Source organism: Dermacentor silvarum, chromosome 2, assembly GCF_013339745.2.
Source record: "Dermacentor silvarum isolate Dsil-2018 chromosome 2, BIME_Dsil_1.4, whole genome shotgun sequence".
NCBI classification, from domain to species: Eukaryota; Metazoa; Arthropoda; class Arachnida; order Ixodida; family Ixodidae; genus Dermacentor; species Dermacentor silvarum.
Window position 1 is genome coordinate 223,983,538 of NC_051155.1, and position 20,898 is coordinate 224,004,435.

At 48.2% G+C, this 20,898-nt stretch overlaps 1 protein-coding gene across 1 annotated transcript in view; it reads left to right on the forward strand.

Annotated features, from left to right (window-relative positions):
- The first annotated feature begins 15,059 nt into the window (after nucleotides 1–15,059).
- LOC119442741 (uncharacterized) overlaps nucleotides 15,060–20,898 on the forward strand; it is a 46,983-nt gene continuing 41,144 nt past the window's right edge. Inside the window, exon 1 of the mRNA XM_037707740.2 lies at nucleotides 15,060–15,286. Within this exon, the coding sequence (XP_037563668.2) occupies nucleotides 15,060–15,286 (227 nt within the window). The remainder of the gene's footprint in view (nucleotides 15,287–20,898) is intronic.

The window sequence follows — 20,898 nt, forward strand, 5'->3', positions numbered from 1 at the left end:
GTTTACACCCTTTGGGTGGTATCTTGTCCCCAAACAATAATCGTCATCTGCCTTGCTTGCGTTTCCTTTCTTGAAAACTCAGCGCTCGCTACTTTCCTGTCGAGAATGCTATGTCACGCTGATTTCGTGACTAGGAAGTACCGGGCTCGCAGCGTTAAAGAAAGGAAATGCAGAGAAGACAGATGACGATTATTGTTTGGGAACAAGACACGACCGAAAGGGTGTAAAATTTTTGTAGCGAGAGCTACATTTGCCGCATTCTCGCCGTTTCGCTGTGGTCGGTGGCCACACCGCGAGCTGAGCCGTTGCCTAGCAACCGCCGCAGCTGGCAGCGCCGCTCGCCGTGCCACCTGGCATGAGGTCAGAGGAGGAGCCGTTGCCTAGCAAGCACCGCCGTTGCATCGCCGGAGGAGCCGGCATTGCATCGTATAGATGCGGCTCGGTGGGATTCGTCGGCAGATATGGAAAGTCAGTCGGAGAGACTGAAAGAAGCCAGGCTTCGTCGTCGGAACGAATCTAAGAGGAGGCAGCGAGCCGAGCAAACGGAGGAAGAACTAGCCGCACGCCTCGAGAAGCGTCGTAAGTATGAAGCGGCCATGCGAGTGGATTCAGATGAAGATGGTTCGTCGTCTAGTTCGGTAACTCGTGCCAGGGCCGCGGATAAACGACGGAATGAAACACCAAGCTAAACAATAACATTAACCGTACCTCTCGCTACGCACACCCAGGCATAACTGAATTAAACCACTACCATTTTTTAAAAGTGTAACACGGGAGCTTTTATCTGAATAGATGAAAACGGAGGAATAGTTTTTCTCGGCAACCACTACACTGAATTTGATGAGGTTTGTTGCATTTAAAATAAAAAATAAGATTATTAGGACCATGAATGTATATAAAATTGTTGAAAATTGCAAACTTGAAAAAAGAAATATAAGCCTAGAGTATGAAGTTTATAACTACGTACTTCAGCAAGAAAAGACGATACCACAATTCTGTAAACTGCTACTAATAACACATCTAAAGCGAACAAACTTGATATACTGTACACCGCGTTGAAGTATACCAGTAATTTATGAGAGTAGGACTTTTGCGAAACCATTGTAAACATTGCAACAATTTCACGTCAGCTGTAAGTTAATATATCAATTTTGTCCACTCATATATATTTATACGTATCACCTTCAAAGAGGCACCGCTCATTTGACCCCGACAAGGTTTCGAAACAACATCCGTACTGTCGTTGCGGCGGTGTTCTGCGTGCGTATTTTGACTGTTGAAGTCACGGGGGTGTCGGCCGTTCAAGGCCGCTTGTGTAGAGTGTAGCGACACCTTCTTGATATGCGAAAAAAGTGCGAGCTTAGAGCCGTGACGTGTGACGATAGCAAACTGGCAGCCCCTATTACATTCAAGGCGGGAAACCGCGACAGGAGCGTCAGTTTACTAGCGTGACATCACGGTTCTGTGACCTCGTGCCTTTCGTTATCTAGATGTTGAGGTTATGTCTCGTGTTGACGGCGAGAAACCGGGAGATAGATGAGGCGTCGAGGGTCAGACGCAATCTCACCGCTGTTTCAAACAATCAGTCACACTTCAAGACCATCTCTGGGTGTCGGCTGACGAGGATCATTTGCGAGATGTAGCCGGCCGGGCGATATCGAAAGAAGAGCGAGAATGGTTTGTGATCACATAAAAGGTCCCACATAGCCGGAGAGACCGGACATAAAAAGTGTTAACTTTCTCGAAGTCAGCGTGCTCGTACTGATTTCGCAGAGGGCTGTGTTTGAAATCTCTGCTCCTATGTTTTCTACGGGAGCCCCGTCGTCGTACGTAAATCACTGAGTTCTAGAATTTCTCTTTTGTCTGATTTGCGTATACGTAAACACTCCTGAAGACACGTTGTAGATGTTCTCTTGGCCATGCGCCTAGTACGCTACCGCAGACGACAAACCTGATGCATTAAATGACCCATTCATACATATCACTATGAAAACTGGGGAAAGTATTGCAGGAATAAACGGTGTCTCCAAAGCATTATTTTACTGTCGCGAAACGTCGGATGGAGTGAAATGCATTGCTCACAGTGTAAGCCAAAAAGAAAGTGAACTTTATTTTTCACCCTCCTCCTTAAAAATTATATATATATATATATATATATATATATATATATTGTTACGGTGAAGGGAAAGAAGAAGGTGACGCGAACGAGAGGAAGACGAAGTCTCTGGCCGTTGCCTGAACGCCATATTTCTTCGCTTGTAAATATACATCCTTCTACACTTGTGGGCCTGCTTTCTTCTTTCTGGATTATGCAATGCGCCAGCTACATTCGAGCGCATGATGGACTCTCTGCTGCGCGGCTTGAAGTGGTCTACATGCCTCTGTTACCTCGACGATGTGATTGTGTTTTCGTCGAACTTTGAGAGCCACCTGAGGCGCCTCACGACCATACTCTCCGTGTTTCGCAGGGCTGGCCTTCAGCTAAACTCCTCCAAGTGCCATTTCGGTCGCCGTGAAATTACCATGCTCGGCCATCTCGTAAACGCCGCCGGAATCCAGCCTGATCCACAGAAAGTCCACGCTGTGCGCAATTTTCCTCTACCTTGTTCAACAAACGATGTCCGTAGTTTTCTGGGCTTATGCTCTTATTTCCGGCGATTTGTGAAACAATTTGCCGACATCGCTCGCCCTCTCACTGACCTTCTTAAGAAAGATGCCTCTTTCTCTTGGGGACCACTGCAGGAGCAAGCCTTCTCTACCCTGATCGAGCGGCTTACCACCTCCCCGATTCTGTCACACTTTGACCCTTCTGCGCCTACTGAAGTACGAACTGACGCGAGTGGTTATGGCATCGGCGCTGTCCTCGCTCAACGTCAACAGGGCCACGGCCGTGTCATCGCTTACGCCAGCCGCCTTCTTTCCACGCCCGAGCGAAATTACTCCATCACTGAGAGGGAATGCCTCGCGCTCGTATGGGCGGTCGCGAAATTTCGGCCGTACCTTTTCGGTCGGAGCTTCTGCGTCGTAACCGATCATCACGCCCTCTGCTGGCTCTCCTCTTTGAAGGGCCCAACTGGACGACTTGCACGTTGGGCATTGCGTCTACAAGAATATACATTTTCTATTACGTATAAGTCAGGGCGCCTGCATAAAGACGCTGACTGCCTGTCCCGCAATCCCGTGGATCAACCGGACGATACCGATGCAGACTCGGACATCAGTATTCTGTCTCTCTCCGGCTTTCTCCATATTGGCGACGAGCAACGCCAAGATCCTGTTCTTCGAACACTTATGGAACGCCTAAGCTCCTCGCCTAATGACCCGTCTCTGCGGATGTTCACCTTGCGCGATGGAACTTTATACCGTCGTAGTGTTCGTTCTGATGGCCCGGAGCTGCTCCTAGTCGTTCCAAAGCACCTTCGACTAGCCGTGCTCCAGCAACTTCACGACGCTCCTACTGCTGGACATCTGGGCATCACTCGTACTTACGACCGCCTGCGGCGCCGCTTCTTCTGGCCCGGCATTTATCGCTCTGTGCGCCGTTATGTCACTTCTTGCGACCTGTGTCAGCGCCGCAAGACGCCTGCTATGCCTCCTGCTGGTTTACTTCAACCAATTGCTATCCCTACAGAGCCCTTCTTCCGTGTGGGCCTCGACCTCCTTGGCCCCTTTCCTATTTCTATGAAAGGAAACAAATGGATTGCTGTAGCAACAGATTATGCCACGAGATATGCCAATTACACGAGCGATGCCAACCAGCTGCGCTACAGATGTCGCCGACTTCCTACTATACGACGTCATCCTGCACCACGGCGCCCCTCGCCAGTTACTCACGGATCGCGGCCGCTACTTTCTCTCGAAGGTCGTCGATGATCTGCTCCGCTCCTGCTCTACAGAACACCAGCTCGCTACCGCATACCACCCTCAAACGAACGGCCTCACCGACCGACTCAACCGCACACTAACCGAAATGCTGGCCCTGTACGTTTCCGACGATCACCGCGACTGGGACGTCGCTTTACCGTACATCACTTTCGCATACAACTCGTCCCGTCACGATACTGCCGGATTCTCCCCATTTTACCTTTTGTATGGCCGCGACCCCACCTTGCCCTTCGACACGTTGCTACCTTCCGCAGTACAATCACCCAGCACTGGTTACGCTCGCGATGCTGTTGCCTTAGCCGCCCAGGCCCGAGAGGTCGCCCGTCATCGCCTCACAGTCTCGCAAGCTTCTCAAAAACGACGCTACGACCTTCGGCACCGAGACCACCATTTTTCCCCTGGTTCCCTTGTCCTTCTCTGGACGCCTTCACGTCGAGTCGGCTTGTCGGAAAAACTCCTTTCCCGTTATTCTGGTCCATACCAGATCTTACGACAACTGTCCGACGTGACATACGAGATCGCTCCAGTCGGTCAGCCTTCAGTGTCTCCCAACGTCACCAGCGATGTTGTTCACGTCGCCAGGCTCAAGCCCTATGTCTCCCCATTAAGCGACGCTCCATAACCTGCACCGGGACGGAGCTAACCCCACCGGGAGGGTGATGTTACGGTGAAGGGAAAGAAGAAGGTGACGCGAACGAGAGGAAGACGAAGTCTCTGGCCGTTGCCTGAACGCCATATTTCTTCGCTTGTAAATATACATCCTTCTACACTTGTGGGCCTGCTTTCTTCCTGCAACAATATATATATATATATATATATATATATATATATATATATATATATATAATACACCCAAAACTTCACTCACGTTTCACTGTATTCGGTGTAATTCCTTCACTATACCTGAGCCTTCTCAGATAACGCACTATGTCCGAGCTTTGCACATCTATAGCCTGCGTTATATGCGACGCATGTTCCTCTGTATGTATTCTGTGCCGGCGAAGGGCTTACTGATGTCTTTAGGGATGATTCGTCACCGACGTCGGCTGCGCGTCGAAGCCCTAGCTGGTTAGAGTATACTGTACCTGCCTGGTCTTACGGCCGCTTCGGGGCTCCCCGCTGGGTGCGTTGCTGGCTGCTTCAAAGGGAAAGTTTATTGAATCTTGTATCATTTTTACAACATGCATGTTTCTAATTCTTTCAGACATTTCATCAATGTTATGGATGATTTAATCACATATACCATAATGGCATTACATAACTCGGTAGCAGGCATTTCACAAATTGGTTCTTTTGGCAACACATTTAACCATATACATTCATATACAGGCTATGCCAACTATCATGCACCAAGTTTTACAAATATGCAAATGCCACGTAACTGGACAGAAACGAGGTAATGTTGTTCGCCGTCGCTTGGAGATACTCAGATTATTGTTTGCATTCCGCCTAATTACAAAAGTGATCATAATTATTTAATGAACTCAAATATTATAAACAGATGAAAACCGTGGTTGCTCAGTGGCTATGGTGTTGGGCTGCTGAGCACGAGGTCGCGGGATCGAATCCCGGCCACGGCGGCCGCATTTCGATGGCGGCGAAATGCGAAAACTCCCGTGTGCTTAGATTTAGGTGCACGTTAAAGAACCCCAGGTAGTCCAAGTTTCCGGAGTCCCCCACTACGGCGTGCCTCATAATCAGAACTGGTTTTGGCACGTAAAACCCCATAATTTAATTTTTTTTAAAGTGTCAATGAGAAAATTGTAGAGCAACATGAAAAGCTCCCAATACAGCTTTCTGTTGCTAAATACGTGTTACATAAAAGAGTTTTTCCGAGCGTGAAAGAAGCCCGCGAATACACGCAAAATTGCCGCGCGACTGCATGGCTGCTGGTAATTCATTCCAAGTGAATACGCCTTGCAAACTCACAATTCGTAAATTGTATTATGTGCCGTAAAGTAATTATTAGGAAGTGATTTTTTGTTAATTATTTGAATATGTTTCGATTTCTTTGAAAATAATGTTCGCCTCTCTGACTAATCCAGCTCAATGACTAGAATAGTGTTATCTGCAACGGGCAATTTTTAAAGATTCTGTAAAACTTTAAAATGTTCACCCCGTACAATCGCATAACTATGTAGCAGACAATTTCCCAAATTGGCTCTTTTATTATGATAGTAACTATATGGACACGCCAGGCGAACTTCCACCATCGTCGTCGCCGTGACGTTCCGTGTAAAACCCAAGCGCGATAACATCGCGGCCGCGCACCCTATGCCGTAGGTGCGAACGGAATAAGCTTGCGAGGGTGAGCCGAGAAGGACGGTGGTTTGATCCGGCGGTGTCTTCTCGCTTTCGCAAGGGTGGAAGCCGAGGAGGGTGCCCGCCGTTTTCCCACGTGCGCAAGGGGGCTGGGGAGCTGGGAGATGTGCGCGCGATAGGAGGTGGAGGGAGGGAGGGGGCAGATCAGTGCGCGTCTCCTCCCTAATCCAGCTGCGGCGGCTGAGCCCGGCTGCTCGCTATTCTGCGCTGGGTTCGAAGGCTAACCGACCTGAGATCGCTGATGGCTTCGTGTGCGCTGTGTTCTCGCGCGCCTAGTTCGCGTTGAAGCGAGAGGCAGCACGCTCGAGGCGGATCGCCGCTGCTACCGCTCTTCGATCATCACGCCAGTGTTCTTATAGCAATTAAGTGTCCGTGGTCATCGAAAGAGACGTGTTCTTGTCTGCCTGTACTCGCGTGACAACTTGCTTGTTAGTTTTGTTAGTAAGCGAATGTTCACAGCAGTTGGCAGCTGATAAAACAACTAACCTTACTTCGTATATTTGTCTAATAATTTGCTATCGCAATCAATGCTTCGCTTGTCGGGCGAAACTGTGACTTCTTTTCATGTTCAATATATATATCTTTGTGTGGGGGGGAGGCGACGTTTAGCTGCGGCACCATATGCGTAATTACATAAAAACGTTGCAAGGTGAGAATGTGGTAAAGACTTCCTACGCTGCTCGACGAGTGTCCCGTTCTGATCTCGTCGAAAACCACCGAGCCGCCCCCAGGGGCACCGGCAACAGTCACCAACGCCGCGCGCGTTCGATGCGAACGCGGGCAAAACGCCGACGGCGTCGACAACAGTTCTGCGCGTTGTTGGTGCTGCTGCATGTCCAAGTTTATAGAGCTAATAAAACTACTATCCTTACTCCGTATAGCTCTCCACCAATTTGCTAGCGCAATTGATGCTTCGCCTTTCGGGTGAAACTGCGATATTTTCTTTTTATTGCGATAGCAATTATATGGACACTCAAAAGCAGATTTCTGCCGTCGGCGTCGCCGTCGCCATCGCCGTCGCCGTGAGGTTCCGTATGACGTCATTTGGAGAAGAAATCGTCGCCGCGCGCCGAACGCTGTATGTGCGAGTGAAAGGGCGCGAGGGGCGCGTCTTTCACGGGGAGTGAACGCACGGCGGAGAACAAACGCGCGTTCTGCGCCGTGCTCGCTTAAGGGCTGCAGAAGTAGGCGTCTCTGTTCTCCTTCACAATCACCATGTATGTAGAGCAAACGCGCCTTCTTCCGACGAGCGAGAGGCCGTGGGGGGGGGGGGGGGGGAGGGAAGGGAGGCGACGTTTAGCTGCGGCACACAGTGCCTATTTATATCAGAGGCTCCGGCAACAGTCACCAACGCCGCATGCATTTTGAGCGAACGCGGGCAAAACGCCGATGGCGTCGACAACAGTTCTGCGTGTTGCCGATGCTGCTGCATGTCCAAGTTTATACAGCTGATAAAGCTACTATCATTACTCCGTATAGCTCTCTACAAGTTTGCTATCGCAATTGATGCTTCGCCTTTCAGGTGAAACTGCGACAACTTTTTTTCTTACAGGCGGCGGGCGGTTTCTTTTTCCGTGTTTACTAACGTTGTGAGTCGATTTAACTCTTCACGGGGAATAATTAACACCTAGTCCTGATACAAAAAAAAGTTGTCGCAGTTTCACCTGAAAGGTGAAGCATCAATTGCGATAGCAAATTTGTAGAGAGAAATACGGAGTAATGATATTAGCTTTATCAGCTGTATAAACTTGGACATGCAGCAGCACCGGCAACGCGCCGAACTGTTGTCGACGCCGTCGGCATTTTGCCCGCGTTCGCTCAAAATGCGTGCGGCGTTGGTGACTGTTGCCGGAGCCTCTGATATAAATAGGCACTTGGTGCCGCAGCTAAACGTCGCCTCCCTTCCCTCCCCCTTCCCCCCCTCCCCCACGGCCTCTCGCACATCGGAAGAAGGCGCGTTTGCTCTACATATATGGTGATTGTAAAGGAGGAAAGAGACGCCTACTTCTGCAGCCCTTAAGGAAGCACGGCGCAGAACGCGCGTTTGTTCTCCGCCGTGCGTTCACTCCCCGTGAAAGAGCGCGTCCCTCGCTCCCTTTCACTCGCACATACAGCGTTCGGCGGCGCGCGGCCTGGCGCTGAGCCGTGCTCCCTCAAGGGCTGCAGAAGATAGCGCCAACCTTTCCCTTTCCCTCAAGAACCACTTACCACCACTTACCACGCGGCCACGATTTCATCTCCATTGACGTCATACGGAACCTCACGGCGACGGCGACGGCGACGGCGACGCCGACGGCGACGGCGACGCCGACGGCAGAAATCTGCTTTTGAGTGTCCATATAATTGCTATCGCAATAAAAAGAATGGTGGGCAGGTTAGAGTACGTGTAGTTTTTTCTGCCCACACAAGCTTTGTTCAATTTCAAAGAGAAGCATCCCTATCAAGAAACAAACACGCACATGGAGCCAAAGAAACAGTTAGACTCAACGTGAAAGCTTGGGAAGTGCGGAGCAGCCGGGTGTGTTAGAAGCGATTTTAATGAATTTCTGTTAATTCGATTAAGTCCTGAGTATTCCGGTAGTTTCTATTATTCTGAATCAAGTCAGTTTAACTCTACCAGGGTTTGTGCTTGTGTTTTTGAGCGTGACGACATGACACATGACACGCCGACAACGTCGGGCCCTATGACGTGCTCCGCCCTTAGAAGGCACTCCGAAGAAATAACCAGCACGCAGACAGTTCGAAATTGACGTGCACATCCTCCGAATGATCTCTGCATGCTACCTTACAGAACCTCAGCACTCGATCGGGTATTTTTTATGCCTCTTGCCCACCGCTTCTCGCAAGTCATCAGGGAACTATGTGCTGCAAGAACCAAACCATAAGCAAGTCACTTACGGCTTAAATCTGTTAATCTACGCTGACATTTTAGAGAACCGAAAGGTTTGGTTGCCACTTTTTTGTTTACAGTGCTTTTTGTCGCGGAGACACAGAATGTCGCGAATGCACAGAATGGACGGCAGATACCCACTGCCTAGCACCAAGGAGGTTGTAAAATAATTGTAATTTTTATAGTCTATTTGCCTAGCACTTACCTGATGACGCAGTCAACCGACATTCACAGCTGCTGCTTACGAACAGAGACCCTGGAAAGCTTCCGGTTCCTGCAACAGGAAACAATGACGAAGCACCAACCACGGTTGCTATTAATTAATGCGTTTAGCATGCTTTGGGAGGTGTTCATTCGAGGCACTATGGTGCACTCTGTGCTATGAGTGGCGCTCTCCTTACCCCCATGCCTTACCCACGCGGGAGCCAACCGGTATTTCGAGCATCACTTCCTCAAGGAGCAGTGCGGAACACCTTCCATCGTGTTCGACAGCCTTTTGTCGCAGCATCTCACACGACATCGTCTGCGTCTTCTATGAGAGGCGCAGGGTCTCAAAGCGATAGCCCCCCCCCCCCCCCCCCCCCCTCCACAAACACACTTATTACCGTGCCGCCATGAGGTACCGTACCACCATACGGTTTCTACCGCTGCGTTTGACTGAACTATATTCGGGATCGGCGGCCCAAGAAAATGGTTAGACACGAATAAATTGCTGTTAGTTCCAAAAGAAAGCTAAACGCTTTATTAGCCCGCCGGCGAGAAAGACAGCCTGGAGATTTTAAACATTTTTCCTATGAAGATAATCACATCGTTACAAACAGTTCGGTCGTTAGTTGCACAAAAATGATATATTTTTGAAGTTGAGGCATGCGGCGCTATACTTTTATTTGAAAACATGAGATGTCCCATACGTTCAAAGAACATGAAAAATAAAGTCTTTTTCTTTTTTTTCTGGCATAATAGAGTGATATATAGGGCACGCGAACCGGAAGCTTTTGGGGGTCATGCCGTAAAATGGTTCTAGGAGGCCTTGGCCAGGGTAACTGCTGCCACGGCGTTAAAAAAAGTTGTCGCAGTTTCACCTGAAAGCCGAAGCATCAATTGCGATAGCAAATTTGTAGAGAGCTATACGGAGTAATGATAGTAGCTTTATCAGGTGTATAACCTTGGACATGCAGCAGCACCGGCAGCACGCAGAACTGTTGTCGACGCCGTCGGCGTTTTGCACGCGTTCGCACAAAATGCGTACGGCGTTGGTGACTGTTGCCGGAGCCTCTGATATAAATAGGCACTTGATGCCGCAGCTAAACGTCGCCTCCCTTCCCTCCCCGTCCCCCCCCCCCCTCCCCGCCACGGCCTTTCGCGCGTCGGAAGAAGGCGCGTTTGTTCTACATATATGGTGGTTGTAAAGGAGGAAAGAGACGCCTACTTCTGCAGCCCTTAAGGGAGCACGGCGCAGAACGCGCGTTTGTTCTCCGCCGTGCGTTCACTCCCCGTGAAAGCGCGCGTCCCTCGCGCCCTTTCACTCGCACATACAGCGTTCGGCGGCGCGCGGCGATCTGGCGCTGAGCCGTGCTCCCTCAAGGGCTGCAGAAGATAGCGCCAACCTTTCCCTTTCCCTCAAGAACCACTTACTACGCGCGGCGACGATTTCATCTCTATTGACGTCATACGGAACTTCACGGCGACGGCGACGGCGACGCCGACGGCAGAAATCTGCTTTGGAGTGTCCATATAATTGCTATCGCAATAAAAGAAAAGAGTGAAAGGGATAGAGAGAGAGAGAGGTAGAGAGAGAAAGAGAGGCTTATTAAGTTGAAATTTTGGCGCTGAGCCGTGCTCCCTCAAGGGCTGCAGAAGATAGCGCCAACCTTCCTTTCTCGCAACGAACCACTTAGTAGTTGAAATTCGAACAACAGTCAGTAAAAATTCATTACCCGCCGTCGTTGCTTAGTGGCTATGGTATTGGGCTGCTAAGCAAGAGGTCGCGAATCAAATCGCTGGCCACGAGAACACCCGTGTACTTAGATTGAGGTGCACGTTAAAGCACCCTAGGGGGTCTATATTATTCCGAAGTCACCCACTACGACGTGCCTCATAATCAGATCGTGGTCTTGGCACGTAAAACCCCATACTTTTTAGGGGCGAAGCTCCTTATAGCGGCACCCGTTCGTCCCCGTCGTAGTAGGTAGCCACGTCTAGTTTTATGAATTGCGCAATAGATGGCGTTGTGTGTCCGTATATGTATGTATACCCACACACACACACATATATATATATATATATATATATATATATATATATATATAGTATAACCGGAAGCCGACTTCCGCTTCCGTTTCCACTTCCGGTTCCGCTTCCGCTTCCGGAAGCCAGCTTCCGGCTTCCGGAGAACGCTTATGAAAAAAAATTCCGAAAGTTGTGTCCGTAGCGCGGAATCGAACCAGGGACCCCTCGCTTCCGAACGCGCGGCGCTAACCACTACGCCACGAAGCGCACATGATGATGATGATAAGTGGTTCTTGAGGGAAAGGGAAAGGTTGGCGCTATCTTCTGCAGCCCTTGAGGGAGCACGGCTCAGCGCCAAAGCGCACATAGACACACGCACCACGATGGCAATAAATACCCAACATTAACGAAAGGCCGCGTTTCTAGCGCGTTTCTAACGCGTTTGTGCTAGCGCGTTACGGCCCGTGCAAGAAGCTGGTGTAAGACGCTGTGGCCTCTCCGCCTTACCTTCAACGCGTTTCGAACGCGCTGCCCAAGGCGGTGGCAAGTCAAGTTCAAGTCGAGGAGCGTTTATGAATACGGGGGGTATACTCTCTCAGCAGTCATGTGATGGCGTCGGCAAACGCGGTGCACGTTCCGGCATGTGTAAATGGCTGCGTAAGACGCTGTGGACGCTCCCCCTTACTAGAGAGTACTGCACGTTTCTAACGCGTTTGTGCTAGCGTCCCCTTAAGCGGGAGATCCGATGATTCCCTCCGTACCTTCGCCCACTCATCATCATTCACCCCGTGGATATGCTGTGATTTTTTTTTAGAAGATCATTTAGAGTCCTTGGAAGGGGCAATGAAACAGTCACCCGCATGCTGGGCTGTTCGTGCTCGATTCCGCGGCCCACGCACAAGTTATTAATGGGAAAACATTACATGCCTCGTTACGCGAAAATCCGTCGGCGTAGATGGTACCAAAAATGGACGTGACCAAAGATGGTACCAAAAAATGGATGACGACGCAAAGCGTCGTCGTCCATTCTCTTTGCGTCGTCGTAAAAAAAAATGCCCGAATTGACTTCAAATTTCTCAGGGAGGTTCCTGTAAACAATGGAAAATAATGTTTCCGGAAAGAAAATTCGGTCAATTTTGGTCTGGATGGGAATCTAACACAGGTCAACGGGGTGCATGTCATCTACGGGTCGTTCTGCTATACGGTGGCTGCTGCTTACCGCGGCGCGGCCGCGCGGTCACCTTATCTTGCAAGCGATCTGCGACATGGACAATGTGCGCGCCCAGCTTCGTATGCGCTGTGCTTTCGACGTTTAATTCGCGTTGCAGCGAGAGACAGCACCAAGGTCAATTCGCACAATGCTAATTGCGCGCTTTCTCACTCCAGCGTTTTCACCGCGAGCTTCCGCTGTCATCGAGTGAGATGTGTCCATGTTTACCTCTGCGCGCGCGACACCGTGCTTGTTAATTTAGCCAGCGAATGTCTGCAAGTTCATACGGCCGATAAAACTAATATCATTACTTCGTATAGCTGTCTACTAATTTGCTATCGCAATCGATGCTTCGCCTTTACGGCGAGACTGCGACTTTTTTTAATAATTCGCCGTCATTGTTCATTTCCGGGCTTTGTGTTGTGTCATATAGTTGCACATATTGTTCAACTGCCCTTCTCCTCCTTTCTCTTTTGTATTCACCCTGCACCTGTTGTATGCGCACTCTTTTCAAGATTGTTATTTTTATTCATTGTTTACTTTTTTACTGGTATTCCCTTGTCGTTCTTCTTTTTATGTATGCGCGCGCCAGCACTTAGACCTTATGGTTGTACCTGGGCACGGTAAATATGCGATTGATTATTATTATTATTATTATTATTATTATTATTATTATTATTATTATTATTATTATTATTATTATTATTATTATTATTATTATTAGGTTTCAAAACATATATACGCTTGACAGAAAATGGAAAGCGAGGAGCAGGCTGGCAACTGCCACCGGAAGGTGCACAACGCCTGCCTACTCTTCAGAAAGGAGGGGACAGAAGCATAGAAATGGAAGAAAAAAGGGGAGGAAAGAAGAAAGAAAGAGCAAGATGAAACATCTCAAACAATAAAGCAGCACACACACACACAGTACAGGTCACGCACAGTAGGTCACGCTACTAAAGAATGTTAAAACAGAAGAAATAGTGTCTGAGGTGGTATCATTTGAAAACAGAAGTAGGCTACAAACGTGAACCTAAGTTAGTTACTTCTAGAAAAGTAAAGAGAGCGCGATGAGCCTGATCGCATCGAGACGCACAACCACTGGGTTACAAACATTCGTCGACTGTCGTACACCGCAGGAAAACGAGATAAATGATAGTCCCTCACTAGCGAAGTGCGCTGCCGAATGAAGCGTCAAGACGAGGGAAATCGAAACACGCGTTGCTATACCACCGATGCACCATCGCTTGGCCGAGCCGGGCTAACGAGTGACAAGAGTGGCGCACTCGTTCTTCGTGGCTGGGCGCTGCCGGCTCGTTACCGTCGATCGCCGCTCCCATCTTGACCCGCTCCTCTCGCCGTAGTTACGTGCAGCTGAGTGGAAGCTATACCAGAAGAACTAAAGGAGAGCTGGTCGACATCGATGATCTAGGCCTTGTCCATAGCCTTTGTGAGTTTTTGTTGGTGCACTGTCTCCTGTTAATTGTTTGTGAACGTGTTTGTTTCTGCTTTTTTCCGTATGACAGAAGAGTAGCCGGCATCAATCTCAAGTAACCGCTATAAACACGTCACGCGCGCGTTTGCTTATCAAGGCGAAAGCCTTGTATGTCTCATCGTTCAGTCGACCTTTAAAGTCCTTGAGCGAAAACGCGTCGACGACACGAACGATACAAAAACTATCATCACCAATGGCTCATAACCCCGTATAAGCACTCATACCCGCGTAAGCAAGCAAGGTGGATGATAAAGATTAATGATAAAGCGAATTAAGATGGACGATAAAGCGAAATAATATGGACGATAAAGCGAATTAAGTAGATGACTAAGCTAATTAAGAGGGATGACTAAGCGAATTAAGTGGATTACTAGAAAAAAAAAGATTGAATTATGGGGTTTTACGTGCCAAAACCACGATCTGATTATGAAGCACGCCGTGGTGGGGGTCTCCTGAAATTTGGACCACCTGGGGTTCTTTAACGTGCACCTAAATTTAAGTACACGGGTGTTTTCGCATTTCGCTCCCATCGAAATGCGGCCGCCGTGGCCGGGATTCGATCCCGCGACCTCGTGCTCAGCAGCCCAACACCATAGCCACTGAGCAACCACGGCGGGTAGTGGATTACTCAGGCTGGTTAAAGGCCAATAGAATTACCATTGATGACTAAGCGATTTAAGAGGATGACTAAGCTAATTAAGAGGATCACTAAGCGAATTAAGCGACTGAGCGAATTAAAAGGATGCGTAAGCGAATTATGAGTGATGACCAAGCGAATTAAGGGGGATGTGTGTCATGTGTCCGTCTTTAATTCATCGGCCTTCGCCTTCAAGTCGTCTTAGGGATAACATAAAAGACTGAATTTTTGTTTCTTCTCTCATCTTAAACTTTTCGTGTTTACTTTTCTACAGTTGTTATGTGTTATTTCGTATCCATTTTCAATAAAGGAACAATAAAATAACAACTGGCAGGCTGCACCACGCACCAGCCAAGCCCTCCTAGCCCGGATCCGGAGCCTGCCGGCTTCACGCATGGGCAGCCTGTGCCGCCTCTATGAGGAGACAGTTACCCGACTACCTATGGCAGTGGCTCTTCCTCCTCCCCATCACCAGCCTCCGGACGTGCACCTCTCCCTCAAGGGGATAGCCAAGCGGAGAACGCCAGCCGCAGCCCTGCGGCAGGCGGCAGCCTGCAAGCTCCAGGCGCAGCTGGAAGGACACTTGCTCGTGTTCATGGATGGTTCGGTCCTCCCGAGCGGGTCAGCAGCAGCGGCATGCACAGTTCCAGCTCTCGCCCGTCACAAGCAGTGCCGGCTTCCCCTAAAGGCACATATAGGTACACACCGATTGCTAACATGTACCGTGCACGCACTTGCTGCACGCGTGCTCGTTAAAAGGTAAATGCGGTTCAAGCATAAGTAACCGCACAAAACAGCTGCTAGCACTTATACCCTCCATTTGTTGTGATGGTGTTAAGCTTCGTTTATCATCAATCTTCACGGAGTGGAAGGGCCGACGATTTCTTTAGAGTATATTGTTGACACTTCCGATTGGGCGACAAATACGCCATCAAACAAGGTGTGAAACTCTGCAAACAGTTTATCAACATCGAGTATAAACGCGAACAATAAAATAACTATGGAACCGGACTGACAAAAGTAATTTAATGCAAGTCGTAATTAGCACGTGGAGATGACTTTTCGTTTCGATGTGATTTGATGTGACGTCGCTTATCTCCTAAGCACGCCGGAGACACAGCGCTCTAAAGGCCGAGTTTGTATACAAAAACGAGCACAAGTTAGTAAACGTACAGGGCAGAGCTGCATATTCCGAGTTTTCGGGAGTTGTTCCCGCATCTACATGTGCCATATGCCAGCGTCAAAAAAAGAAAACGTTTTCGAGATAATCTCGCTCTCAAACTCCCTTCGAAACTTGTCGTGCGAAATGGCCACGAATATGTAGTGCCAGTCTTGAGTTTTTATGACAACGCCACCTGCAGAGAAGACGGGACACTCTCCACTCACGTGGCAGTTCATCGATCTGAGGTCAACACGCCAGGGGTGACGACCACACAGCAGGAGCAGACAACACACCTCAGACGCGTGTTGTGTTTCTTTTGTCGTCGAATCGTAAACGCAGTGACTGTACTGACCTCATCAAGCGCGGTGAACCGAGCATCTCGGAGAACACGTATGCGGCTTGGCCGTGGTTTTGCTTGTTGCACCGTAACCGTGAAGCCTCACTGGAGGCTTAACAATCAAGAGCTATAGCAAGCAAAGAATGAGACAAACAAATGCTCAAGTCTGCTGCGGCAGCAATGACTGACAGGGGCACAAGAGAACTTTGGTGAGCCCTTGAAAGAAATGGACCAGACGTTGCTTCTCAGCCCCGTAGCAATATAGGCATTTGTCGTTGCAGAGCTGCATCACAGTAACACTCTGTAAACCGCCTGCACAGCTTACATCCGTTCTTTTCATTTTCTTTTGCATTGGCCGTGTAATGCCAAATCCGCCGGTTGTCGAATTGTTGAAGTGGCAGGGAAACCCCTAAAGAATGCTAAGCAGTGTTGGCTCGTCTTTTGTGTCCTCCTGATACCCGAATACAACTATGTGATATAATCGCTCTTCAAGGTGGTTTTTATTGCCGACTGTTATGTTATGGACTTGAGAAACAATTTTTAAAATTTAAATAGCACGGTTAGATGCCAAAAACTGTGTCTTCATGTATACTCATATTTGCTATGGTAAAACTGCATTTCATAGCTTAAACTCCGAGATGGAGATGGAACTACGTGCAGTAATTGACAATGTTGCTGGCGCGTCCGGTATTTTCACGCAATATCAGTGATATAGAAACATACCTCAAGGTTGCTTTCAGCCGTCTGGGATGACACATAGGTCTAGATCGATTGAGTGTCAAATTCCTGGAAATCGGAGGCCAGGAATATGAGTAAACCACTTCTTTGCAGTTACACGGGCACCGTACTTTATACCCATATGAATATCTTGCGTAATCACTTTCGAGTGAGTTATAAAAAATGTAGAAGGCAATGTGCAAGTATTGTACAAAGGGTCTTGGGAGGGTATAGCCAGTACTGCTCAGTAATAAGTTACCATGCATTCAACTCAACTAGCCAATCTCTGTCTTAATTCACCACATTTAGATATATCCAGTCCGGCGTCATGGTTCTTGAACTGAATAAACACCGCCAGCACAAGCAGCAGATTCCGCGCAGCTTTGTCGCTTGATAACGTGTGGGAGGAGGAGGAGGAAAAAGAAGAAAGGAAAGGCAGGGAGGTTAACCAGACGCACGTCCGGTTTGCTACCCTACACGCGGGGAAGGGGTTTAAAAGGATGAAAGGAAAGGAGAGAGAGAGAGAGATGGAAGAAAGTACTCTCAGTATGAACACGTGCGGTTGTCCAACACTTCACAATCGGTCACTGAGGCCAGTCAACTTCATGAACTGTAACAATGCCCGCGTCGCTTTGTAAGGCTGCGACGCGTGCGAGGATCTGTTGTTCCGCACATACTCTGAAAGTGGCGGCGTCTGTGCTCGCATTTCGAAGCCCACACAACAGGCAATGCTGTACAACGGAGGAGAACATGTACGTTGTGTGCATCGCGAAGAAGTTGTTCTTGAGAAGGTGAGGCTATTTACTGTGAGAGACAAAACGAGTTGAGACCTGGAGGGGGGGGGGGGGGGGGGGGGCGTACCGATGAAGTCTGCTGGTTTTCTTTCTAAATTGACCCACGCTTTCAAGCACGTCCACAAGTGCATAACAGTATACAATCACCGCGCGAGAGGCGGCCGTTGAGACTTCCGGCAGCAACGCCATATTGTTGCCTGCGGATTTACCAGGTCACGAGACCGCTGCGACGTAGAACCACACGTCGGCAGCGCTCGGCGCGCTGCCAGTGGAACGTCGTGTCCCAAACCGTGTACCGATCGGCAGTCGCTCGTGACGTAGTGCACGCGTGGGACGAGAAAACGGGGACGCTGCGACGACGCACCCGTACTCTTTTTCTCGGCCAAACCCCGCGGGACCGATTGCGGCGGCCCGAATGTGGCGGCGGCCGCCGTGGGATACTTTCGTGGTACACAGAAAAGTCTTGTTTCCCAGCACGAAGGAGCGAGACCCTCAACGGAAGAATTTCCCACCACTTCTGCAAGACCTTTCTACATAGAAAGCTGGAGTGTTCTTGAGTTTTAAGTAATTGTTTCACGGGTATTCGTTTCTGCGGAAATCTATACAGTTGAGATTGTTTAAATATTTGCCACGTCTCGCCTGCGTCTTGTCGTGCATGAAGTGTGGTAACTTTGGTGCTAGAGCACTGCTCTATAAGTTAAGGGTTGGGTCTGTGTTGGTGCGCGAACGCCTATACCGACAAGGACGTGTGGACAGCCCGTCGTGTACATTTTGTGGCTCCTGTGAGACACTTGAACATCTCGTTTTAGAGTGTCCCGCATTCGTTGAGCAGCGCGCATTGCTAATTAAGGAATATGGACTTATTGGACTGCAATGTGCGACCCTTGACGATTGCCTCTTTCCAAGAGGGTGCGCTTCCCGACGTGACCAAGCCCATCGAGCCCTGCTAACTTTTCTTAAAGACACTGACTTGGCCTCCCGTTTATAGACATTATTTGTATTTTGTTTTGTTCTGTCTGTGTCTCCGTCATTTCTTCATCTCCTCTTTTCTTTCCTCATGTTTTAAATTCCTCTATTCCCTCCCCCTGAAGGAGTAGGCAGGCGTTGTGCCCCTCTCGGTGGCAGTTGTCAGCTTGCTCCCTCCCTATTTCCTTCGTTTCCTTGTGTTATATGTACTCAAACCAAATAATAATAATAATAATAATAATAATAATAATAATAATAATAATAATAATAATAATAATAATAATAATAATAATAATAATAATAATATAATAATAATAATAATAATAATAATAATAATAATAATAATAATAATAATAATAATAATAATAATAATAATGCCTTCGTTTTGTACTAAGGGTGGTGCGTCGCTGGGGTCATGCGACTACGTCAGTCTTTATTGTTCGCCTCCTGTAGCCCTAGAGCTCCTGAACATTTTAATGTCGGAATAAAGCCCAGACTGAACTTAACTGCATTGAATCTTCTGCGCCTGTATGGTTCTTACGAATCCTATGGTGCAGTTACTTTTCTCACGTATTATCGAGCAGGATAATTTCAATGCGGTTGTGCCTACTCAACAGACGAGACAATTATTAACGAAAAAGCCAACAACTCTACCTTATGCTCTCCGTGTTCCAATGATCATTCCCGCAACTTCGCTGAAAACACGTGGTTTATCTTAAATATAATCTGCTATTTTAACGTTGCTATGAGACGTGATTTGATAATTTCTTTGTTAGGAAAATATATACATTTAAATGACTGATCAACTTGCGAAGTCACGAAACTTAATCAGATTTACTTATTGCGAGCCAAAAAAAGAAAACAAAAACACTGTTGGCTACGCTTTATTCTTGTCCAGCTCAGTATGAAACTGGGTATGAAATTGGGTATAGAACTGAATATTGTTGAATAACGGAATCTCTGCTATTCAACTTTTTTTTTTCGTTCTATAGTTATTTTTTCTCGTTAACTGGCTCTCATTCATTCTCACTAAACATGCCAAGAAGCAACTCTGTACCCATTTAAATATCATAGAGTTCAAATTGTGCCCTAAGCCATCTAATGGCACACCATGGGCTAAACGGGACCAATTTTTTTGTTGCAATTTCTAACATTTACCAACGGCAAGCAAGCCGGCTCAGGGAATCTTTGTGGCGTTTTCTGGTGCATACATGTAGCTCTCCGTGCAGCTGATCAGATGCAGATTAAATACATTATTGTTCGTTCTGTCTCTTTAAGCGTCCCTAGGCAACGCATACAAACCACTGATACCGTAAATCACTATTTTACGAGCATTCAGAATGAAACCTTTGTACACATCCCACACGTTCTCTCTCTTTACCTCTGTACACCGTGAAGACTCAGCTGTCTTTAACTTTAGTCTCTAGAGTGGACACACGATGACGTTTCCTGTTTAACACCTAAAACCCAACTGCCCCAGAAAGTCTGCGCATGGCCTCATGTGCTGTCAGCAACGAATGAAAACCCGCCGTATAGTGGCTTAGCGGCTATGGGGTTGCCCTGCTAAGCACGAGATCGCGGGATCAAATCGCGGCGGCCGCACTTGGATGGGGCGATATGCGAAAATACCCATGTCCCCGTGCATTGGGGGCGCGTTACAGGTTCCCAGATGGTCAAAAATTCCGGAGTCCCCAACTAGGGCGTACCTCATAATCAAATAGTGGTTTTGGTACGTAAAACCCCAAAATTTAATTTAATTTTTAACGAATGAAAGGTGACAGTGCAAGAGCTGCACATCGAGTCGCGGTGGAGATTGCGTATCTGCTTCTAGAGGTAATGCAATAAATACGAGTAGCATGCGCGGCTCTGTATCTCAGCAGCCGAGCGCGAATATTTTCCATGCACAGCGGCAAACTGCTCGCTAATTCCGAATGCGATGCGTTCGGATCGTCGCCTTTTCATTCCTTGACGACTGCTCGTCGGTACGCTTACTGCGACAACCCAACGAAACCTGTCGAAATGGACACTAAAAACCAATCTTTAACTTTCCTACAGATATAACCCATTACCTGGGATTTACTGTCATCCAACTCAAAATGCTTATGAGTTTAGTTCATTGAGGGCACCAAGTAAACCCACTAAAACGATAAAGCGATGGTTCAATAAATATTTGTAACGCCTGTAAATAAACCAGAAACGATAAACTTTGCGACACATTGCGTTTAAGATGGGCCTATTTCTTCCAAGTCGAATGTTT